The 21,251-nt window shown below is 38.4% G+C and overlaps 1 protein-coding gene across 1 annotated transcript; it reads right to left on the reverse strand.

Annotated features, from left to right (window-relative positions):
* Nucleotides 1–412: 412 nt before the first annotated feature.
* si:ch211-235m3.5 (BICD family-like cargo adapter 1) lies at nt 413–20,088 on the reverse strand. Its single transcript, XM_037776261.1, has 10 exons — nt 19,601–20,088; nt 16,032–16,247; nt 9,694–9,813; nt 7,907–8,053; nt 7,232–7,414; nt 4,909–5,073; nt 3,533–3,610; nt 2,780–2,892; nt 2,485–2,605; nt 413–664 (listed from the first exon to the last, which is right to left on the reverse strand). Exons 1-10 carry the CDS (start codon nt 19,853–19,855, stop codon nt 413–415), a joined length of 1,650 nt encoding a protein of 549 aa, XP_037632189.1. The 5' UTR covers nt 19,856–20,088.
* Between the last annotated feature and the right edge of the window lie 1,163 nt (nt 20,089–21,251).

Below are 21,251 nucleotides of genomic sequence, written 5' to 3' on the forward strand. Positions count from 1 at the left end.
TCTCACTCTTTGATCTCTCACATTAAATAATCTGAACAAATACTCTCCACTGATCTACACCTACCATGTATACCATATAAAGTCTCAGACTTAAAGACATCCACAATATTACAAAATAAGGCACAATATTTACAGTCTCAAGCAAACCTAATACAATTCTGTGAAGAAATTAGTGTTCCAGGTCGTCACAGTTTAGATTTTAGGAAGGCTCAGCCTCTCAGTGAAATGTGTACAAGTAAGTGCCTCTTTGACAAGTCTTTGTTCGCAGTGGCTCTGTTGTTCATCGCTGAATTAAAAGTGTCTTTATGGCTTCTTTTCACCACACATGATGTACGGGAAGCTGCACTTGTGACTTCCCCTCTGATCCTCCTGGTACATCCTCTCCTCAGCACTCAACAGGTAGGAGTAGCACTCACTGTCCATTATTTGCCCCTTTCCCTCGTCTTAACCAGTCCCTCCAGGGAGATTGGGTTTTGCCCTGATTAGCGTCTGAACTCCAGGTGGTGGAGGAAGAGGAGGAGGAGGGCTGGCGCGTCCAGGTGGAGGCCGTCTTGCTGGGCTTGCTGAAGAAGGACATGCCGTTGGAGGTGGACTTCTTTGGAGGAGGATGCTCCGACTGCTGCTGGGTCCTGAGCTGCTGGTTGATGATGACCTGGATGTCGTCCTGAGGAAAGGCGGGGAGGGGGAGGAAATGAGCAGAAGTGTGAGGAGCAGGGACACTGAGCTCATATCATTCAAACTCATTATATACAGTACAGTCATCTGACTGTATTGGATTTAAACACTGCTTGGTTGTTAACAATGAGCAGTTATTGTGACCTTTTTTTGTCACTGCTCATTGGTGTTGTATGCATTTCTATTGACAAATATCAATCGATGTATTTTTAAAATGAGAAGTAAGGAGAAGCAATATTCTGTGTATTTGTTATTGTCAACAAATCCGATGAAAATACCAGAACTAACGATGAATTGATCGTGCAAACATTTATTGTCTGTGTAGCCAAACCCTTATATAGCCTACTGTAGCCGGTTTATGGTCTCAATCGCTACTTTCAAGTCTTCTTCAATACAGCATGATGTTCATTTAGTAAATTATGGTCCCATTTAGAGTCAAATAGACCATAAAGCAGGGTATGCTTTAGGGCGTGGCTACCTTGTGATTGACAGGTCGCTACAACGGTGTTGTCCGGTCTGGGTGTTGTCCGCATTTTTGTCTTAAACCCTTTCACAGTGAAAGTTAATTATAACCTTTTTGGTCACCTTAAAATATATTATTCAGCATTCGGTTGCACGTAGCTCCACCCTCTAGTGTCACTTCTGGTTCCAAAAAGCCAAGATGGAGACAGTCAAGTACCAAGATGGTGAAAATGTAATTCATCAATAGGTCCCAGTGGGCACAGAGCAGACAGCCACAGAGATGGAGTATTGAGAGATGTTGTTGGTTTGTTTTTTTCACTAGATTTGTTAACAATAAGAGAAATTGAGAAAATTAACAGCCTTATCAGTTGGGTGCTGAGGAGGTTATGTTTTCTACGTTGTCTCTTGAAGAAAACTATATTACTGTAGCACCTTTCCAGATTTACAAGAATGAAATGCAACAAGAATTTCAAGGAATGGTCAAAATTTTGTATGAATGTAGCGCAGATTCAGCTCTGAACCTTTGGGGGCTTTAAACGTAATCACAAGATTGACGTTTAAAACAAACCAAATTATAGAAAGATAGTGTCCTATGCCTACTATGAGTGTACTGATGCCTTCATGACCTACACTTAACGGTTTTCTCTGTTCAAACTATTCTGCTCAGTGTATCTGATTTGTAAATGGCTTGTATGTACTCCTGTCTGTATATTTTACAGTTTTTAACTGTTTGTATTTGCATTTGTAGACCAGCTGATACCAGTCTGTATCTGCACATACAACATATTTGTATTTGAAAAATAGTTTATGATGTATTTATCACTTATATCTTGTATTTTTATTTAAGATAATTACATACTTCTGCTTTCAGCTAACAAAGATGATTTCTCCACATCAAGATATTATCCGCATCATCTTCACCAAATCACTAGAGATCAGACCCTTTGGCAGATGGCTTTGCTTGGCATAGTGACTCAGCAACAGAAGGACTCGTTGACAGAAACACCTGCTGCTCATATTCCTCCAAACTGACAGAGCTGAGAGAGGTATGGCTGCGTCTGTCCCTGACCTCCCACTGAGATACATCCATCTCCTGTTTTGTCAAATTAGCACTAAAATGCAGACAGCATGCCTCAAAAAGGGATTTTCCATCAGTTATGATGCACATCTTAAGGGTGTAAATGAAATGCATTCATGATCATATTCATGGTTTTCATAAAGCAGGAGATGTGCTTACAGATGGCCCAGACAGTTTGTGATAAAGAGACTGCGTTAGAGATGGTTTGAGGTGCTTTGGGATACAGTAAAATGGACAAAAAGCTCTACCGAGAAGAAAAGGAATCTCACCTGCCAGGCCTCCAGTTCCTGTGACAGCTCCAGTTTACGTTGGATGGCTTCTAATAACTGGTTGTTCAGAGACATCATGTCATTTTTACTGTTCACCAACTCGGCCTCCATCAGGTTTTTCCTGCCAAGAAATTATGAAACTTCTTCAGTCACATCACAAGTCATATACAAGAATCAAATATAGCAAATACAATAGCTGTTCTTGTAAAACAAAGCATACTGTCAAAGGCATCAGAATATATTGGATTTATTATAATTTTCATTGAGAATATTGAGAAAAAAATTAGCTTCTCACCTGGCTATGGCTTCATCTCGGTCTCTGATGGCCTGTTGGACGACTTCAGCCTGTTCCTGACTGCCCTGCAGCTTCTGCCTCAGCTCAGCGTTTTCCTGCTGCAGCTGGACGTTCTTGAGGAGGAAGAAATTAACTGGTTTTAGACCACTGAGTAAAACTTATTGCATACATCAATCTATATAACACAAAAAACAGTATTGTTGTTGTACTAAAATGTTAAATGTTCTCTTTAAAATTTCAGTTTTATTACTTTTAATCTTTTGGAACTCACAAAAAGCCATTTAGGGTTTGAAGTGTACTTTTCTAATGTAATAAATAATACAATTTAAAGGAGCATTTAACGGTGTTGTTAGTGCTCTGAGTTTTTTTGGACAAGAAAGATCATTGTACTAAAGTGACAATGAGTTAAGTTGCAATTATAACCAAAACTAAAAAATGTGGTATGATAAAATAAAAACTAAAGACACTGATGTAATTTGTAAACTAATTCAGGCGTTATGCTTGACCACACACTTAATTTAGGGCTAACTTAAAAAAAACTAAGGCAATGAGTGATAGTGAAAACTTAATGGAGTTTAAAACTGAAAAAAGAAGGAAAAAATGCTCTTAAAGGTCTCTGACTCTACCTATGACACTAAGATGGATTACAGTGACAGCAGCAAGGTCAGTAACGACATAACCAAAACCTAATATAATGGGCCGCTATGTGCGTTGCTCCTCCCTGACAGACATATTCGTTCATCACAGGGTTACCTGATCTCTCATCTCCTGCGCTGCGCTCGGATTCCCACACTGATCGCCCGTCCTGTCGACAAAAGCTTGATTCAGCTCCTAGGACAGAGACGTTAACAAAGAGATCAGGTATCGGCTTTGCATTTCACAAAGATTTACACCAAAAAGGAGCCTCTGTGGCAGTGGCCTACTTGCAAGGTGCTCCGAGGGAGGAAGGGGATGGGCAGGAATATTTAGTTACAGTGGTAAACGCCTGTTACGGATCTGAATGCAATGAGACACAACTGGACAATTGTATGCGCTTGCTTGTGGCAAATAGAGGCTCAGTGTACGAGCTATCAATTGCAACAATTCATTGGCATCCACTGCGTAAACAAGGTCACACGCTTCCTCAGTGTGATGACACTATGGTTCCTCTCACAGCCACCAGGGGGAAGATGGGCTGACTGTGAATTAATTTATTGATGAATGTGTTATGTGAGGAGGCTACTTTCTGAATGATAATAACACAAATAAAAAACAGCAAAGTGAGGAATTTCAGTGCAGCGATACATAAAAAAACACATTTGCATAAGCTGTGTTTGAAAAGCAACAAGTGTGCTGCACTGTCCCACAAACACACCTGTATTTTTAGCCTTTATCTGTCTAGAAGACTTATTCCTCAAACTCAGAACACACAAAGGACACATATAGACTTATACATACATATACTCTACATACGTATACGATACTGATATATGATTCAATAAGTCATAATGACCAAACCAACCCATTATTTATGAACATATGCCTTCAAATTTATGGACCCAGTAGACCTAAAAAAATCTACAAATATGTTTAGAGCAAAAGAAGAGAGAGAGCAGATAGGAATGTAAAGAAATGTAGTGTACATTTAAGAAAATGTACAAAAATATTATAATTGAAAGATACCAACACGGAGAAATGATTGACATGAATTAATTAACTTACTGATTTAGGATGCCTTTTCTTGATTATATTTATGTTTCTTTATTATACTTTATTTTTTATTATGATGTTGTTATTCATACTATTTTATTTTTGTTTTGTTTTACAGCTATTTTGAGTAGATTTAAGGTAATGCTTTGTTAAGAATTAAGTGTTGGCACAATAAGCTCAGGCTTCAGCCTACACCTTCTTTTCAGTCAGAATATTACACTTGATTTTGTTTTTATTTTGGATATATTGATTTAGTACTATTCAACTACTTTCATAACTTCACTATTATGAATAAATGACTGGAAAGAAACTAAACTAAAAGCTTAGAAGACATAAAAGCCACGGTGTAATATCCCTGTCCTCCTTTGATTTCAAACAACAAGGTCAGCCTTTTGTTTTGCATATCCTCTCCTGCTCCACCTGCTCATTCTGTGGCTCACCTGAGGGCTGGATGCCGGTGCCAGGGTTTGGGCCACTCCCTTCAACTGGTGCAGCACGGCCTGCAGGTCCTCCTGTTGATCCACGACCTCTGCCCCCTCTGAGCTGTTCGGCTCCTGGGTCAGTGGGAGCAGCAACTGGAGGATGGACCCTATTTCTTGCGTTACCTGAGTGGAACAGGAGAGGAGGCATGTTCATTTAACTTAACTATTAACTTTCTGTTTTTTCAATGCCACAAACTATGTTGTGTTGAGTTACTCTCACCACACAATTGTTATGGCTTGGAAGCTGCTACTGTATATTTGGCACGCATTCAAAGAGTTGTTGTTTAAAAAAAACTGTTTTACAAACAAGGTTTCATTTCCCCCGTTTCTTTTCAGCGTGATGTTTCTTTACACACGTCACGTCTTGAGTGACAGCATGTATTTGCACACTGGGAGGTGCAAGCATTTCCTCATCACCTTATTTAACTTCTTTGAGTCATATATATCACATGACGATACTGATGTCATGATGACTCAACAAAGATATCTTGTTAATGTTCATCCAGTAGAAGGGATAATCATCATATGACATTATATATGATATTTGTTTACAGACACAGGTGTAAACGTGCGCTGAAGGCTGTAAGACGAGGAAATTCTCCCACAATGTGGCTATGACAAACAGGAAATGTAGAGAATGACTCATGAGTGCAGTTATAAATCACATTTTCCTGCTGGAACCAAACAATAACAGTAGACACAGTAGAGAGTGAGAATTAGAAGACTTCAGTCAGTTTTCCTGTTTCCTCCCAAACATAATTCAAAGTCCTATCTAATATTCCTTTGTGGCGTTTTCACTTTGAAAATCAGGACCTTCACACGTCCTCCTGTCTGACGTCAAGTAACACTGTCACGGAGAACTTGCACAAAGAGTTCTGTCAGCATATTACTCTCACTACAACATTTATTCATGTTTCCTAAAATTCAGCTTATAGATGATGTTTTTTCTGGTGTCAATATTCTGTTATTTCACTGAACGATTCTTTAAAGGAAAGACTTTGTTTAATACTTTTGTTTCCAGTCATCACAGGAAAACAATTTCCCCTCAAAACATGCATGAGTCATTGTGGGCAGGACTACAATAGAACAACTAACACATGCCGACCACAGTATGGAGATAAAGTCAGTGCAGCCGGTGCCAAACCAAAACTATTCTGGTGTTTCTGTCAGTTACAGCACTCTGTTTAATTTACAGCCTCTCTGCCTCGTAGACGAGGCTGCTTGTGTTATTCAGATAAACAGAGTATTTCCTACTCCTGGTCACCGACTTACTTTCGTTTTGCACAATTAATCTGTTATAAGAGGAATTTAAAGATATGCTCCGTCACTTACTGCTAAGAGTGTTCGATATACATAAAAGTATGTACTGTATCACCGTGTGTATGATTTTATATCATGACATTGATATATACAGTACATAGTACGTTTCCCATCTCGATTCCAAAATGAGTCTGACTGAATGAGGATGATTTGGGATTCAAAAGCTCATTACTAAAATTCAAGCTTCCCAGCTACAACAATTACTCTTTTCTTTCACCCCTATCTCAGAACACAATCCTATTACTCACAACACATTTTTTGGTACTTGTGAAAGTTATAGTTAGTGTGAGTTTGCAAGTAAACAAATGTATCCTTATACAACGATTTGTATGATATCTTACGAATAGTTACGTGTTGTTGGACATTTTCTATGAATGTCCAACAACACGTGATGTCAATTTCTGCCCCAGTCTTTTCAAAATTAACTTCTGTCTACACAGGAAAACAACTTGGTTAGGTTTAGGCAACAAAATTACTTAGTTAAGTTTAGGAAAAGATTGTGGTTTGGGTTAAAATAACTCCGGAATTGGCATAATTTAAGTACGGAAGTTATGTGACAATTAAATCAACGTTGATTTCTGGTTTCACACGGGGTACGAACACCGGTCTCCTGAGCGAAAGTCCTGTGTTTTTGACCCACCCATCCACCCTGACCTCTTCCCCACACAGTGTATGTCGCTCTTTATACTTCCTGATATTTTGTGGGATATATACAAATTACAGTGCATTACTTTTCGTAGGTATAGCTGTCTGTAGGAACAATTGTTGGCTTTGGTCTTTCCATGGGATTTGTTAGACTATAAGAAAAATTTAGAATATCTCATATAGAGCATATATATCTATTTTCTCTTTTTAAATTTCGCTGACAAGAGATTTCAGCCAAATCTTTCTCCTGTTGTGGCCTGATGGGTTAACCCTGTAGTCTCTCTGACTATGTTAAAGACTTAATCTGCTTCAGTACCTCTTCTTTGCTGACTCCCAGCACTGCCGTCTCCAGGCTGCTCTCCAGCTCAGACAGCAGGGAGGCGTCTCCGAGGCTCCTGCCTTCCTGCAGGGAAACCTCCTCTTGAAGCTCCTCCACCTGGGCCTGCAGCTGCTGTGAGCGACTCCGCGCCGCCTCCACCTCCTGCAATGCCCCAGCGAGCTGAAAACACAAGGAGGCGCGTGAACACACAAATAGAAAACGTAGAGACAAAACACGCAGGCACAAACGGGAATCTGAGGTGAGCAACATGTAGAACAAATGATAGAGATGAAGATAAGACAACATTATGTAACCTCAGATTACATTGATGATAAACAGAGAGAAATGACATCATAACACAGACATGTGTGTGCTTTTTAAAAAGCCGTCATGAGACTTGTTTCCAACAACGTTCAGTGTGACAGGAATCCTGACGCGCCAGATTCCAGCCCACGGCTCGACATGAAACTAAACGAACAAGAGTGGAATCCAGAGTTACGAGTGGAAGTTACAATGACGGGGATGAGGTGATTGTTTAGCAATGCTCTCCACAATCCCGCCGAAACCCAGGCCGCCGGGCCGGGAGCAGAAAATCCCTTTGTTATTGAGGGCTCTTTCATTCATACACCGACCACACTGAGCTGCTTTGTGTTGCCTCGTCTGTATTTGTACCTGCTGGCTGTGTTGTTGGTTGAGTTGGTCATGCAGAGCCAGGCGTGTGTGTAAAGAGGCCAAACTCGACCTCAGCTCAGTGTTTTCTTGACACACACCCTCCAAACGCTCCTCCAGCGCCTGCTCCTTCTGGGTGAGACGCAGCACCTGGAAATACACAAACACAGATATTAAATATGATAAAACAAAAAAAGTTATTTCTTCTCGGAAAGAAAAACACCCACTAACTCCCACTCTCCCCTTGCATCACACCGTATCAATCCACCAGTGTTGATATGATGTGAGTGTTTAGAGAGGTACCGAGAATATCTGGAAGTTTTTCTCAGACTTTATCCTCCCTCCAAAAAAAAGCATTAAAACAGTTTAAAGTGTAAAAATGAAGCAGGTACTTTCCTTCAGCTAATGTGGGAATTTCTCTTTTTTGGAAACGAGTAACTGAAAGTATTGAAGAGTGGTTGCATTAACCATTACCAGAATCTCCCTGACTGTGTTTATAGGAGACAGGTCTCTTCTACCACCAGGTATATCCAAACAAGAATATGGACTTGCCTTGGCCGTCTTTTAAAGGACTGTTTGTTTGTTCATTGAAAGAGTCAGACAAAGCTGTATTTTGCTGAATGGTTAAAATTAATGACAGATAATGCCTCTTTTGAATCTGTAATTGAAAGGACTTATAATTATCAAGGGAAATTTTGTGAAGTTTGGTAATTTTTTTCAAATGAATATAAAGAAAAACATAATAGGAAGAAAAAATTACTATTTTATTGAGAAAATGCCCTTTTCTGTTTAATGGTTTGTCTTATTTTATTTTATTGGCTTCCTTTATGTGCCCAGATTTGTTCTTTTACCTGTTCATGCTTTACTATAAGATTTTCTCTTGTGTTGCATTATGTTCTTTATGTATTGGAAAACATAAAGAAAGCAGATTATTCAAATAGTTGGAGCGTGAAAAAATAGTGAAAAAAAGTGGGAAAAAAATACTTGTTTTGTCCGACAAAAAGTCCAAAACCCAAAGATATTCAGTTTACTATCATGTACTATCAAGCTGGTGCCAGCAAACCTTTGGTATAACTATGTTCTGACTAATTATTTTTAATAAATTATACTTGTAATGTAACTTGACACAGGTCAAACCAATGTTCTACATACCTTTATGGATTCAGTACGTCATAGATTTATTTGCAAAAGAATCAAAGTGAACAGTATCAACATTTCCAGCTTATCATCCAAGAATTATACTCCCTTTCCTGTCTGGAACCAGTAGATGTGTTTATATCCCAGTTTCTAATACACTGATAATGTTACGCTGTGGAATATTTTCTTGCCCAAGAGTGAAACTAAACCAGAAAAATGTCCAAATCTCATTTTCATTCCTTCCAAGTAAATAATGTCATGACCTGTCGGCTCCTCAGAAATCAGATTGTACATACAGTATTTCCTTGTTAAACTTTCACTATGTCAAGCGGTAAAATACAAAGACATCAGGCACGAAACAAATTAAATAATGCCTCACTTAAGTGTTCTCACGTTGTGCATCAGGTGCAGGAATGAAGAAACACCCTGACCTCACTCTGAAGTGAATGCAACAAAGTAAGGCAAGAGGCATAAAGCATCTGGCAACACAATCAACTCTTTTGACAGGAAATATAATACGAAAACAGACACAGACACTGGTGCGGTGTGTTCTGGACATCCTGTCCCTGTGAGTACACAATGCTCTACATTTAGGATTAGCTTTGGTTTGGTTGCGGCGTTTAAAGGTACATGTATGAGTGTATTGTCGCTACCTGCTCCCTCATGGCACTGATCAGCTCTTCGTCCTGCGGCCGGTTGTGGCTTCCCTTTTGTTGGAGCTCCTGCTTCAGAGCCTGCAGCTCACTGGACATGGCTCTCTCCACCTCCATTGCCTACACACACACAAAAATACACACCAGAGATAAAACACAGACACATGAGATTCACAAATAGAGTGAAAGAAAACAGACATGTGGCTTTTGAATTTGCAGGACAGCCTTCTTTGTGCATTTTGTTTAATTTTAGACACAAAGAGAGATTTAAGCAAAGAGAAAGTTCACTCAGCAAGAAATCAAAACTATGACCAAGAAAAGTGGAATCATAGGTTTGGATCTGTCAACTTGAAACTCCAAAACAAAGCTCGCCTGAGGGATGAGCTTTAAGAGAATTGAGGCCACAGTCTTGAATCTTAAAATAGCCAAATATATAGCAGGAATAAATCCTGTAATCCAGACCCAGATGAGAAGAAGCACAACATGATACCTGGTGGGGATTAGGTGACTAAAATTGAACATTTGTTTGGTATGTTTTTTGCTGCGGGCCATGCAGAGATGGTTGTCTTTACTGTCTCTGAAAGAACTGCTCATGGTTACAATATTCCTAGCTTGGGAACCCAGCAAGAGGATTAAAGGGGTAATAAAGACAACATTTTTACAACATTTCTCTAATTCTTGCTTGAAATAAAGATATCTCCACCTCTTCAGGTCACTAGAAATCCTTCATATACTGTAAAACTATTTGAGAGGGAAAAATATTCATTTTTTGAAAAGCTCATAACTCATGTCCACACATTAATACCATAGCCTGTGATGAGGGGTCACGTGTACATATTGACTAATTTTAAAGAGGACCTACCTTTCCTTTAGAGTGTTATATATTTTGTTGTGCATGTAACAGGTCTGCAAAGTTACAAAGCCCAAAGTCCACTGAAACACTGATCCTGAACTGCCTGAAACGCCTCGCTTGAAGTCCTGCCTTTTCTTCCGTAACGTGGTGATGTCACCAAGTAACACATTTGCATAATACCTGCCTAAAGGCTAGTTTGGTACGCCATCAAACAAAGCTAGTTAGAGCGGAGCTGGAGCAGAGTCCGAAGAGTTTGGTTCGGTTGACCAGTCACAACGGTGGGCCAGCTGACCAATCAGAGCAAACTACAAGCACGCACCTGAAAATAAGCATAATATGTCCTCTTTAAAAAGGTACCCTGTGGAGTTTTTGACCACTATCAGCGCTATGGAGCAATATTTTCACTAGTCTGTGCCCCTTTCTGTTTTTATCACATACACATCCAAGAGCACGCAGCATCACAATGCACAGCCCTGCCGATGGTTTCACGCTGATCAACTGATCAACAGGGCAAGAAATGAGGCAATGTGCCAGGTAGCTAGCTACCAAACATGCATATAAACAATGTAGGATTTAAAATAAGAAAAAAAAACAGTTTTGCAAACGTTTCATGAGGATGGAAATGCATTCAACAGGTTTGTCAGGCCTCTTAATTGTCAAAATGTCCAATAAATGCGAAAACAAAAAATCTTCTTTGAAGAGTTCACAAGCCAAAAAGGCTGGAAACCACAAACAAAGAGCAACATGACTCCTGTGATCACTAATCCATCAAAACAGCCAATCATTGACAAACCACATGACATATTAAGTATTAAATAAGGATTTCTTTATTTCGTCATGGTTGTACTTGTTTATCTGAAAATCAGCTACTTTCTCAACACACAAAGCAGGGATCTTTGGAGTGGTGCCACATCTGCAGCCCCGGTCAACACCAACCCATTGCTCTCCCAATCCCCCAAAACCCCCGACCTTCCCGTCCTGGTCTGGGACCCTCAGTTCCCCTTACTCAGCAGTTTGGCGGGCCCCTGTCAGGTCCCATCACCGCCACATAATACAAGATGAAAGGCCGGACTCTGCGCCAGATGGAGCAGAGGGCATCTTGGTCTTGTCTGTGACATCATCACGCCACATTAGACAAAAATGTGGCGGAGGGTAGACTTGGACATCATGAGGGTGAAGCGGAGTGGAGGGGGGGGGACAGCTTGTGTGTACGTGTTTGTAAGTGTGTACAGAGGAAGTGAGGCAGGCGTGAGGGTTAACATTAGTGGGAAGTGTGTGTATGTGACAAGAGTAAAGCCGGCACTGATGGACAAAAACAAAACATGGCATGCAGACACACTATGAGGAGGCGAAGGGGGGGCCTTAAAGATGAACGTGAGACGTGATTACCGATGCCTCGTCTCGTCAAAACACGGGCCCCTTCTCCACAAAAGAGGCAGCGACCCACTGAGAATCACCAAAACAGGAGTGGAAGGAGGACGCTCCATTTGGTAGAGACACAAAGATGATATCCCCTCACGTGCCCCCCCCCCCCCCCAAGCCTTCACTGATCCAAACACTGAGGTATCTAACAGCTGACTACCCCAGCTACAGCCGAGCCCCTCGGGGAGCACACAGAAAAGATGGCTTTCCCCTGGGATGATGGGATATGAGGGGCGGCATCAAAGAAGCAAATGAAAGATTTATATCTCTCCTAAATGTATATTGTCTCTCCCTTTTTGTCCGTGAGCTTCGTGATGCTGGCAGAGGGAGCAGAGGTCAAGGGGGGCTCGCCTCAATTCAGGCATCTCCTTTTACAATAACGGAAATCTCACAGCGAGGGATTTGTCACAGTTGTCCAATAACACACTGTGATCCACGGCCAGGGAATGTGATCATGTAACACTGGGTGGGAACCAGGAGGTGAAAAGGTGTGTTTTTCGTCTGTTAACCAGACGCAGAAAAAACACCCATTTACACCCAGTTTACCCTCATTGTTAAAAAAGGGATGGACTAAATATTTGCCCCGGAACTTATAATTATTTTCATTATCGATTTATCTGGCAATTACTTTCTCAATTTTACATTTTTTTCACTATTTTCTGACATTTAAAAAATTATTATTCAAGAAAAGAACTCAAATAAATGCAGCCTGAAAAAGCTAAAAAGATTGCTTGTTTTGTCCAACAAAAAGTACAAAATCCAAAGATATTCAATTTACTATCATGTTTCACCAATAAGCATCAAATCCTCACATTTGTGAAGCTGGTACAAGAAAGATTTTGGTATTTTTGCTTGAAAAATGACTGTAATGATTAATCGATTATTAAAATAGTTGCCGGTTATGTTCCTGTCAACCGATAAATCAATTAATTGACTAATCGTTCTACAAAGAGTCTGTATAACATTACAATTCAACAGCACTACACAATATAGCTTCTAAAATGAGCATAAAGTTGAATCAACACACACTAAAACTGTTTAGAAAAAAGATGAACATTATAACCTTTATAAATGTCGGATTTGACATCATCAGTTTTAGCAACGTGTGCCTCATAAACTGGCAGCTGACTCTCATATATCACTTTTTCATTTGAAAAGTCTAACTGCTAACGTTCTTTTATTGAAGAACTAGTTCAGATTTAATATTGCGTGTCAGTCAGAGTCACTGGTGCATATTTTTGAAATGACTCATTATATTTAATTAGTTATACTTAATTTAATATGACACAGGTCCAAACCAATGTCCTACATACTTTTAGCGGTACAGTATGTTATCGATTTTCATTGTTAAACCTTCACTGAGTCAAGCAATAAATTAAAAAGACATTAGACACGAGACAAACTCATTAATGTTTCACTTAAGTGTTCTCACATTGTGTATCAGTTGCATGACTGAAGAACCATCCTGACCTCACTCAACACTCCCTGATATTTTAACATCTACTTTCCAGCTACTGTCTAAACAGTCAGCACTCAACCATGTGACAATCTGGCACATGCCAACATTGTTCTTATGCAGCCGCTTCCTCAAATGCACCAGGATGAAGAGACACAGCGAGCTTTTCCTCTCACAGCAGAGCAGAGCTTTGCTTTGCTTTGCTGGTTAACATGGGGAATTCTTTCTCGCTCAGGTTTCTGTGGTACAATATGAGGACGCCCTCCACCAGATTCCTGTCATACTCTGGTTACACCCTCACAATTAGGATATAGTGTTTCAAGCTCTCTGAGACCTGCTACAGCTTCGTTATATGTAGACTCACAATCCATAAGATACATGATCTATTAGTGTGTTTTTGAACACTGGTTACTGGTTCCAACATTGTCTTCTGGTCCCAAATGTGAATATTGGCTCTTCAACTATAGCAAACTAAATATCTCTGAGTAAACAATAAATCCATTCATTGAGAAAATGATCAACCGATCTAAAGCCCAATCAGGACACACAGGACAAAATCTCCTGTTCCAGTCGTAACTGTGGGAACGCCTGTACAAACACACATGATCACAGAAATACAGACTCACCACGACAGAAGCAACAGCACCCTTCACCACGTCTGGTAAAGACGCGTCAGACATGGAGCTTCTTCTTCCTTCAACACATTCGCTCTCTCTGGCTTTTTACAACCACACAGAGTCCAGAGTTAACCACTTCCGATGCCAAATAAAACATTTTCTCCACTTCCTTCTCCCCAAACAGCCCACAGAGAGATAGCACTTTTTATCTAAATTGACTTTTTCCTGAACTTCTAGGGAGTTTTCCTCAGTAAGAGCTTCAGCCCGACTGCAGATGGGGGAAACTAAGGCATTCATAGTTCCTTATTTTGCGGACCTTGACTCATGGGAGGGTTGCACACTGTTGTTTGGATTCATTTTTAACTTTGCCAGCTCAGGTTTGCTGTGCATGTTGAAACTACACAAGGAACCAGTAGTTTCAGCTGTAATCAGCCGTGACGACGCAACACGTCACGACTGTAATGTTTAGAAAAACATCCTCTACTTTCTCAGGCTGGAAAAACACCCAAGGTTGTCCAGCTGTGTGATCCAATCAGCTCCTCCATGTTGACTGATAAGAGGCAGTAAAATAATATGTCACCGGTTTGATTATGCCTCCCAAGGTGTACTATTTCCTCAGGATCAAACACTGAAGATCATGAATGTTTGACTTGAACACATACGAGCTGATAATGAATTGAATCAGCTGTGTGTTGTCAGTTCTTTTGTCCATTATGTCACACAATTACCTCAGCACTTTGTTAAAAATTAACTTCATGTTACTAAATAACCTGGATCTGGTTGAATAGATTATAATGTTCTTAGGTAGGCTGACACTATGATTATTTTCATAACTGATTAATCTGCCCATTCTTTGATTCATTTATTAATATAAAATGTCAGAAAATAGTGAAAAATGCCTGTCACAATTTAATAAAGGCTAAGGTGACGTCTTCAAATATCTTCTCTTGTTCAACCAACAGTCAAAAAGTCAAAGATATTCAGTTTGCAACGATATAAAAACACAAAAGCAGAAAATCTTCACACTTGAGAAGCTGGATAAAGAGCATGTTTGGGGCATTTTTGCTCAAAAAATGACTTAAACAATTAATGCATCTTCCAGATCTTTTCTACGCCTTCCTCCCTCTGTGCTCCTGGTGCTCAAATCAATTCAATGCATTAACTTTCACTCCCCTTCTTGTTTACATATAATTTCCATTCTGCTGGATCATTTGCCTGAAGCCAACAGCTTTGGTTTCATAGCTACAGACTGATCGACTTCTTTCTCTCCTGCTCAGATGGAAACTTTCCTTTTCATCAAAACTTAAGCATTTTTGTCGCAGCCTTGGTCTGAGTCTGTGAACAGCCTGAGAGTTTGGCCTTGTTATGGAGCAGATTACGCTGAGTCAGACTGATACCTGAGAGGTTTGCAGAGAACACTGAGTTTCAGTGTGAGGATTGGGTGACAGCCCGTCTTATCTAGTTTGACTCAGAAGGCCAGCAGCTTTGGATCCACAGCTCTGATGCCAGTTGTATAAACTAAGTTTAAGACTAGTCTTGGCCTTAGACTTTTAGCTAACTATTTCAACTGTTTATCCATAACTTCTTTGGATTCTTGTACCATATTCTTGAATTGTTTCTGAACATCTTTAACGGTTCTAACGACTGGTGAATTTATGCTATTTACCTTTTCTGCTATTTTCTCCCATCGTGTGGTTCACCATCTTTCACCAAGTGTCTTATTTCACCAATAGTGCATTGCGAGACAGGCTAAGCCAGTCTTACATTAGTCACTCATAGGGAACATTTATGCAACAGGTAAATTTAAGTGTCTATAGAAAGTGTAACTTAAATATATATAAGACGGACTATGCAACTGGCGCCAGGTGCTTGTTTCACAGTAGCTGAATTACCTGTCCCAGTCAGGGTGTTTCTTTGAACACAAGGTCTATAGTTCTATAGTTCTAGTCTATAGTTCAGACAGAGTAACATTAAACTATGTGTGACTCACAGTGTTGAGCTGCTCCTTGAGTTGCTGTGTGTGCTCGCTGTGCTCCATCTGGGCTCGAGTCTTGTCCCTCTCGGCCTCGCTGAGGGCCCGGCTGAGCCGATCCACCTGGGCGCTCAGCTCCCTCACATCCCTCTCCAGGTCCAACACCTGGCTCTCCCACTGGGACTGGCAGCCCTCCAGCTTCAGCCGCAGCTCATGCCTGCCCTGCTCCAGCTCCTACACAGAGGTGGAATACATTAACATTGATCCAGGATTACAGTTCATTCAACAGGCTGTTTATAGGCCTACTATGCATATGTCTGAAATGATTAAGTTTATAAATTGTCCTTATTGGCAACAGGATGTTACAATGATAACATATTGATTTGAAATAGGAATTTGAGTGACAAACTGGTCGTGTCTAGAAGGTAACCTATGAGTTGGGAAACTCTTGCGAGATGGTTGATCTTGAATAGTTAAGGTTAGGCATTGACCTCGAATGGCTAAGGTTAGGTATAGACCTCAAATAGTTATGGATAGGATGGGTCGTCGAGTCTAGACCTGAAAATTGAGTATCTAAAGTTGCACTGAAAGTTTACATTATTTAATTTATATCTTACTATACAGAAACATCAGTCATATCTGTTTTCATATATTCCATTAGAGCTGAACCTATTAGTCGATTAATAGATTAGTCAATCGACAGAAAATTAATCTACAACTACTTTGATGGTTATTAATAGTTTAAACCTAGTTCCATCTTCTGAATTGTGAGGATTTTCTCTATTTAAAAATGTGATAGTAAAAAAATCCTTTTTTGTAAAGTACAATAATCCTTTTATCTCCAAAAAAAAGCTTTAGGAAATTAGGTATTTATGACAAATCAGCAGATTATCGATGCTGAAAATAATTGTTAGTGGCAGCCTTGTGTTCCATACAAGTATGTATAACTATTTATGAAATTATCTCTCTTGCAGATTCTATCAGTTTCTAGGCAGATAAGTTCTTGCCACATCTTTACTGCACTTTGAAAAGTACTGATTTAAGTCGTAATCACACCTGATAAGATTCAAGATTGAACATCTGAGGAGAACATCAGCATTCACCCTGACAAAAGCATTAAGGCCATTATTTAGTCTGTTGTAACCACTCAGGTGTGTGATGCTGTGCAGGAGGCAACAGCTTCACTAACAGAGACAAATAACTTTCACCTGCTGACTCTCAGCTTCATTGCTGTTAGATTTGTTGTCTTGAAGACATTTATTAAATTTGGAAAATTATCTCGGATTCATTAAAAGATGATTAAAGTGTGTGAGTGTTTTGGGGCTCTTCCTGCTGACACAGTAACTGCAGTTTGCTCCTTGTATTAGACAGTTAACTGCTGATGTCTCATAAGGAGTAAGTTTGATTCCTCGGAAGAGGCAGGTTGCCAATTTCTTTCTCAACCTGTGAAGATAGCTTTCCAGGGAAACATTTCATTAGAGACATGTCCTGGAAATACTTAGTCAGTGGAACAACACAAAAGAGAGTACAATGAGTATAGAGGCATAAACCTGATCACATTTAGGAAAGATTAGTAAAGCAACAATTTGACGAAGACACATTCTGTCTGTTTACACATTAGTATGGTAATGAAACTTACAATTACAGTAGATTTCCTATGGATATCTAATATATTGGCATTTATTTACAATGTATTTTGGAATATATTGAATGATGTACAACTAGAGGTGTAAGAAAATATCGAAAAAAAAAGAATATTGTGATATGTTTTGTGTTTGATTTTTAATTAATATTTTACCTTTTAGTCAATACATTATTTCATTTACAAAGAGATGCGTCCTCTCTGTGAATGTGCCCTCTCAAAGTAGTGCTATGATGTTTGATTTTAAAGCCTGTGATAAATGCAAATGCAGATCCCACTGTTCTGATTGCATAAAAAAAAAGAAGTTTTTATGCATATGATGGTGTGGTCTATATACTATAACAGTTTTCCTAAAATTAGATAAAAAAAAAATTACTATATATCGCCTTACTTACAGTATCGCAATATATTGCAACATGTGGGACTAATAAAGGAATATCTTATCTTAATATATTGAATCATAAACCCCTGTATCGTGATACGTATTGTATCGCCATATTCTTGCCAATACACAGCCCTATATGTACAACCTTCTGTAGATCATACAGTATGATTAATATTGTATCTCACCACATTAATGTGTATTTTCTCCATTATGTTATCATATGTTACCCCTCCATTATCAAAGTTGGGTGTTTAAAGTTGTCATTTGTACATATAACAATAAAGAAACTGGGTATATTTTTCATACACTCACCATATGAATAAAAACAATATTGTTTCTCACCACATTAATGTGTATTTTCTCCATTATGTTATCATATGTTACCCCTCCATTATCAACGTTGGGTGTTTAAAGTTGTCATTTGTACATATAACAATAAAGAAACTGGGTATATTTTTCATACACTCACCATATGAATAAAAACAATATTGTTTCTCACCGCATTAATGTGTATTTCTCCATTATTTTGTCATATGCTACCCTCCATTATCAAAGTTGGGTGTTTAAAGTTGTCATTTGTACATATAACAATAAAGAAACTGCTAACTGGGTATATTTAGGACAGATAATAATGTACACAGTGCACTTTCATAGAATAAGCTACTGGAGTTACCCTGCACTATACTCATTTTTACAGTCTCTTCTGCACTATATTCACTTTTTTAATAGTCCTGTATCTCAGCTGTTACCCTGCACTATATTCAGTTTTAACAGTTTTTCTTCATCTCCTTGTATTTTTATATCTGGTATATTTTTTTGTATTTTGTACTTTGCACTACTAACTTTTTTTACTGTCTTTTTACTAAAATGTGTACTACTTACTTGTGTCTTTTTACTAAAATGTGTACTACTTACTTGTGTCTTTTTACTAAAATGTGTACTACTTACTTGTGTCTTTTTACTAATATGTGTACTACTTACTTGTGTCTTTTTACTAAAAATGTGTACTACTTACTTGTGTCTTTTTACTAATATGTGTACTACTTACTTGTGTCTTTTTACTAATATGTGTACTACTTACTTGTGTCTTTTTACTAATATGTGTACTATTACTTGTGTCTTTTTACTAATATGTGTATTACTTACTTGTGTCTTTTTACTAATATGTGTACTACTTACTTGTGCCTTTTTATTAACATGTTTGCACTATGGAACTGTGATGCTGGAAACTTGAATTTTCCTCGAGATCAATAAAGTTACTACCTATCTATCTATCTATCTATCTTTTTTTCATACACTCACCATATGAATTAAAACAATCTTGTATAATTTGTGATACATTCCTTAAGAGAAATTAGATATGTGTGGAGTATTATTTACTATACTGGATTCATGTTGTTACTCTAAGCCTTACTATTGAGTTTACATATCTTTTTCACCCTCCTACTTCAAATACTAGCAGCAACCAAGTCCTCAAATCTTTTTAAGCCACATATTTCACCTAAAAAGCTCCCATCATACACCATATATCTAAGCATTCCCAGTGTAAAACAGTCTTACCTCCAGCTTGTCTGCGTATTGTTCATGAAGTGTGTCGCTCTTCTCTTTCAGCTGACGGTTTTCCAGCAGCAATGCGTTTCCCAGCTGGGCTGCCAGAATAACCTCTTCCTCCTTTTGTTTCAGCGCAGCCACAAGTTCATCGGGGTCTTGATAATCTGTCATTTCCTCGGCTCCGTAGTGGAAGTAGAAGTCCTCCTCCAGGTCCAGCAGGTCCATGCTCTTGGACTTGAAGCTCCATTCATCCAGTCGATTCATGACCGTAGAGTTAACTCAAATAACTCTAGTTCTCCTGAGTAATAATAGTGTTTTTAAAGACACAAAGAGGCAGAAACACGGTGAGAAAGTGCCGCACATGTGAGAGTAAGTTGTCAGTCCATGACACCCCTGGGTGCTGCTCTATAGTGGGTGTCTGGGTGAGTGAAGCTGCTCCGTCTGTCACCAGCACATGACTGTTGTTGTCTCTAAGGGGGATGTGGCTTCAGTCACCTGAGCAACTGTTGCCAACCAACCAGACTGAACACCTGTCCTCGCGCACAGTGTCTTACTGGTTTATAGTGGAAAATTACCACAAAGTATACAGTAGAAACACACCTGTGTGATGTTCAGTGGTGGAAGAAGTATTTTACTTCAGTAAAAGTAGCAGTATACAAAGTGTAAGAAATAGTGTATTCAAAATGCTAATTAAAAGTATAGGCTACTGATCATTATTATTTTTTTTTATTTTTTTTCTTCTATTTTTATATGTATGTATGTGTGTATGTATGTATATGTGTATATGTATATGTATGTGTATGTGTATGTATATATGTGTATGTGTATGTATATATATATATGTGTATGTATGTTTATATATAAATATATGTATGTATGTGTGTATATGCATATTTGTGTACGTGTATATATGTGTATGTGTGTGTGTATGTAGGTATGTATATATATACTGTATATATATATATATATACATATATATATGTATATATATGTGTATGTATATATATATATATGTATGTATGTATGTATGTGTGTATGCGTGTATATATACAGTATATGTGTATGTGTATGTATGTGTGTATGTATGTATGTGTATGTATACTGTATATGTATGTGTATGTATGTGTATGTATATATGTGTATGTATCTATATATGTGTATGTATGTGTGTATGTGTGTATATGTATATTTGTGTACGTGTATATATGTGTATATATGTGTATGTGTGTGTGTGTGTGTGTGTGTGTGTGTATGTAGGTACGTATATATATATATATATATATACTGTATATATATATATATATATATTTTTTTTTTTTTTTTTTTTTTTTTTTCTTATTATTGTTTCATGAATTATTTGTGGATACTCTCCCTGTGTTGTATTCTCTACTTAAAGTGGCAATGGGTAAATTGGAGCAAATCTGATTCAAAAAAAGTTATTTTTATAAGACGAAAATGTACAAAAATATTATAATTGAAAGATACAAAGTATGTGACCAACACTGAGAAATGGCTGACATGAGTTAATGAAATTTCAGATTTTTTGTTTTGTTTATTTGCTTCTGATTTATGATGTTGTTATTTATTATATTTTATTTTTGTTTTGTTTTACTGCTATTTTGAGTAGATTTAAGGTAATGCTTCATTAAGAATTTAGGGT

This window comes from Sebastes umbrosus, chromosome 7, assembly GCF_015220745.1.
Source record: "Sebastes umbrosus isolate fSebUmb1 chromosome 7, fSebUmb1.pri, whole genome shotgun sequence".
NCBI lineage: Eukaryota > Metazoa > Chordata > Actinopteri > Perciformes > Sebastidae > Sebastes > Sebastes umbrosus.

What these genes read in the sequence shown, in the direction of transcription:
- si:ch211-235m3.5 (XM_037776261.1), bottom strand. Translation starts at nt 19,855, where the DNA reads ATGAATCGACTGGATGAATGGAGCTTCAAGTCCAAGAGCATGGACCTG. An exon ending in TCAAGGAGCAGCTCAACACT is followed by an intron (nt 9,814 to 16,031) that starts GTGAGTCACACA and finishes GTGTGTGTGTAG; the next exon opens with GCAATGGAGGTGGAGAGAGC. An exon ending in CGAGATGAAGCCATAGCCAG is followed by an intron (nt 2,606 to 2,779) that starts GTGAGAAGCTAA and finishes ATTTCTTGGCAG; the next exon opens with GAAAAACCTGATGGAGGCCG.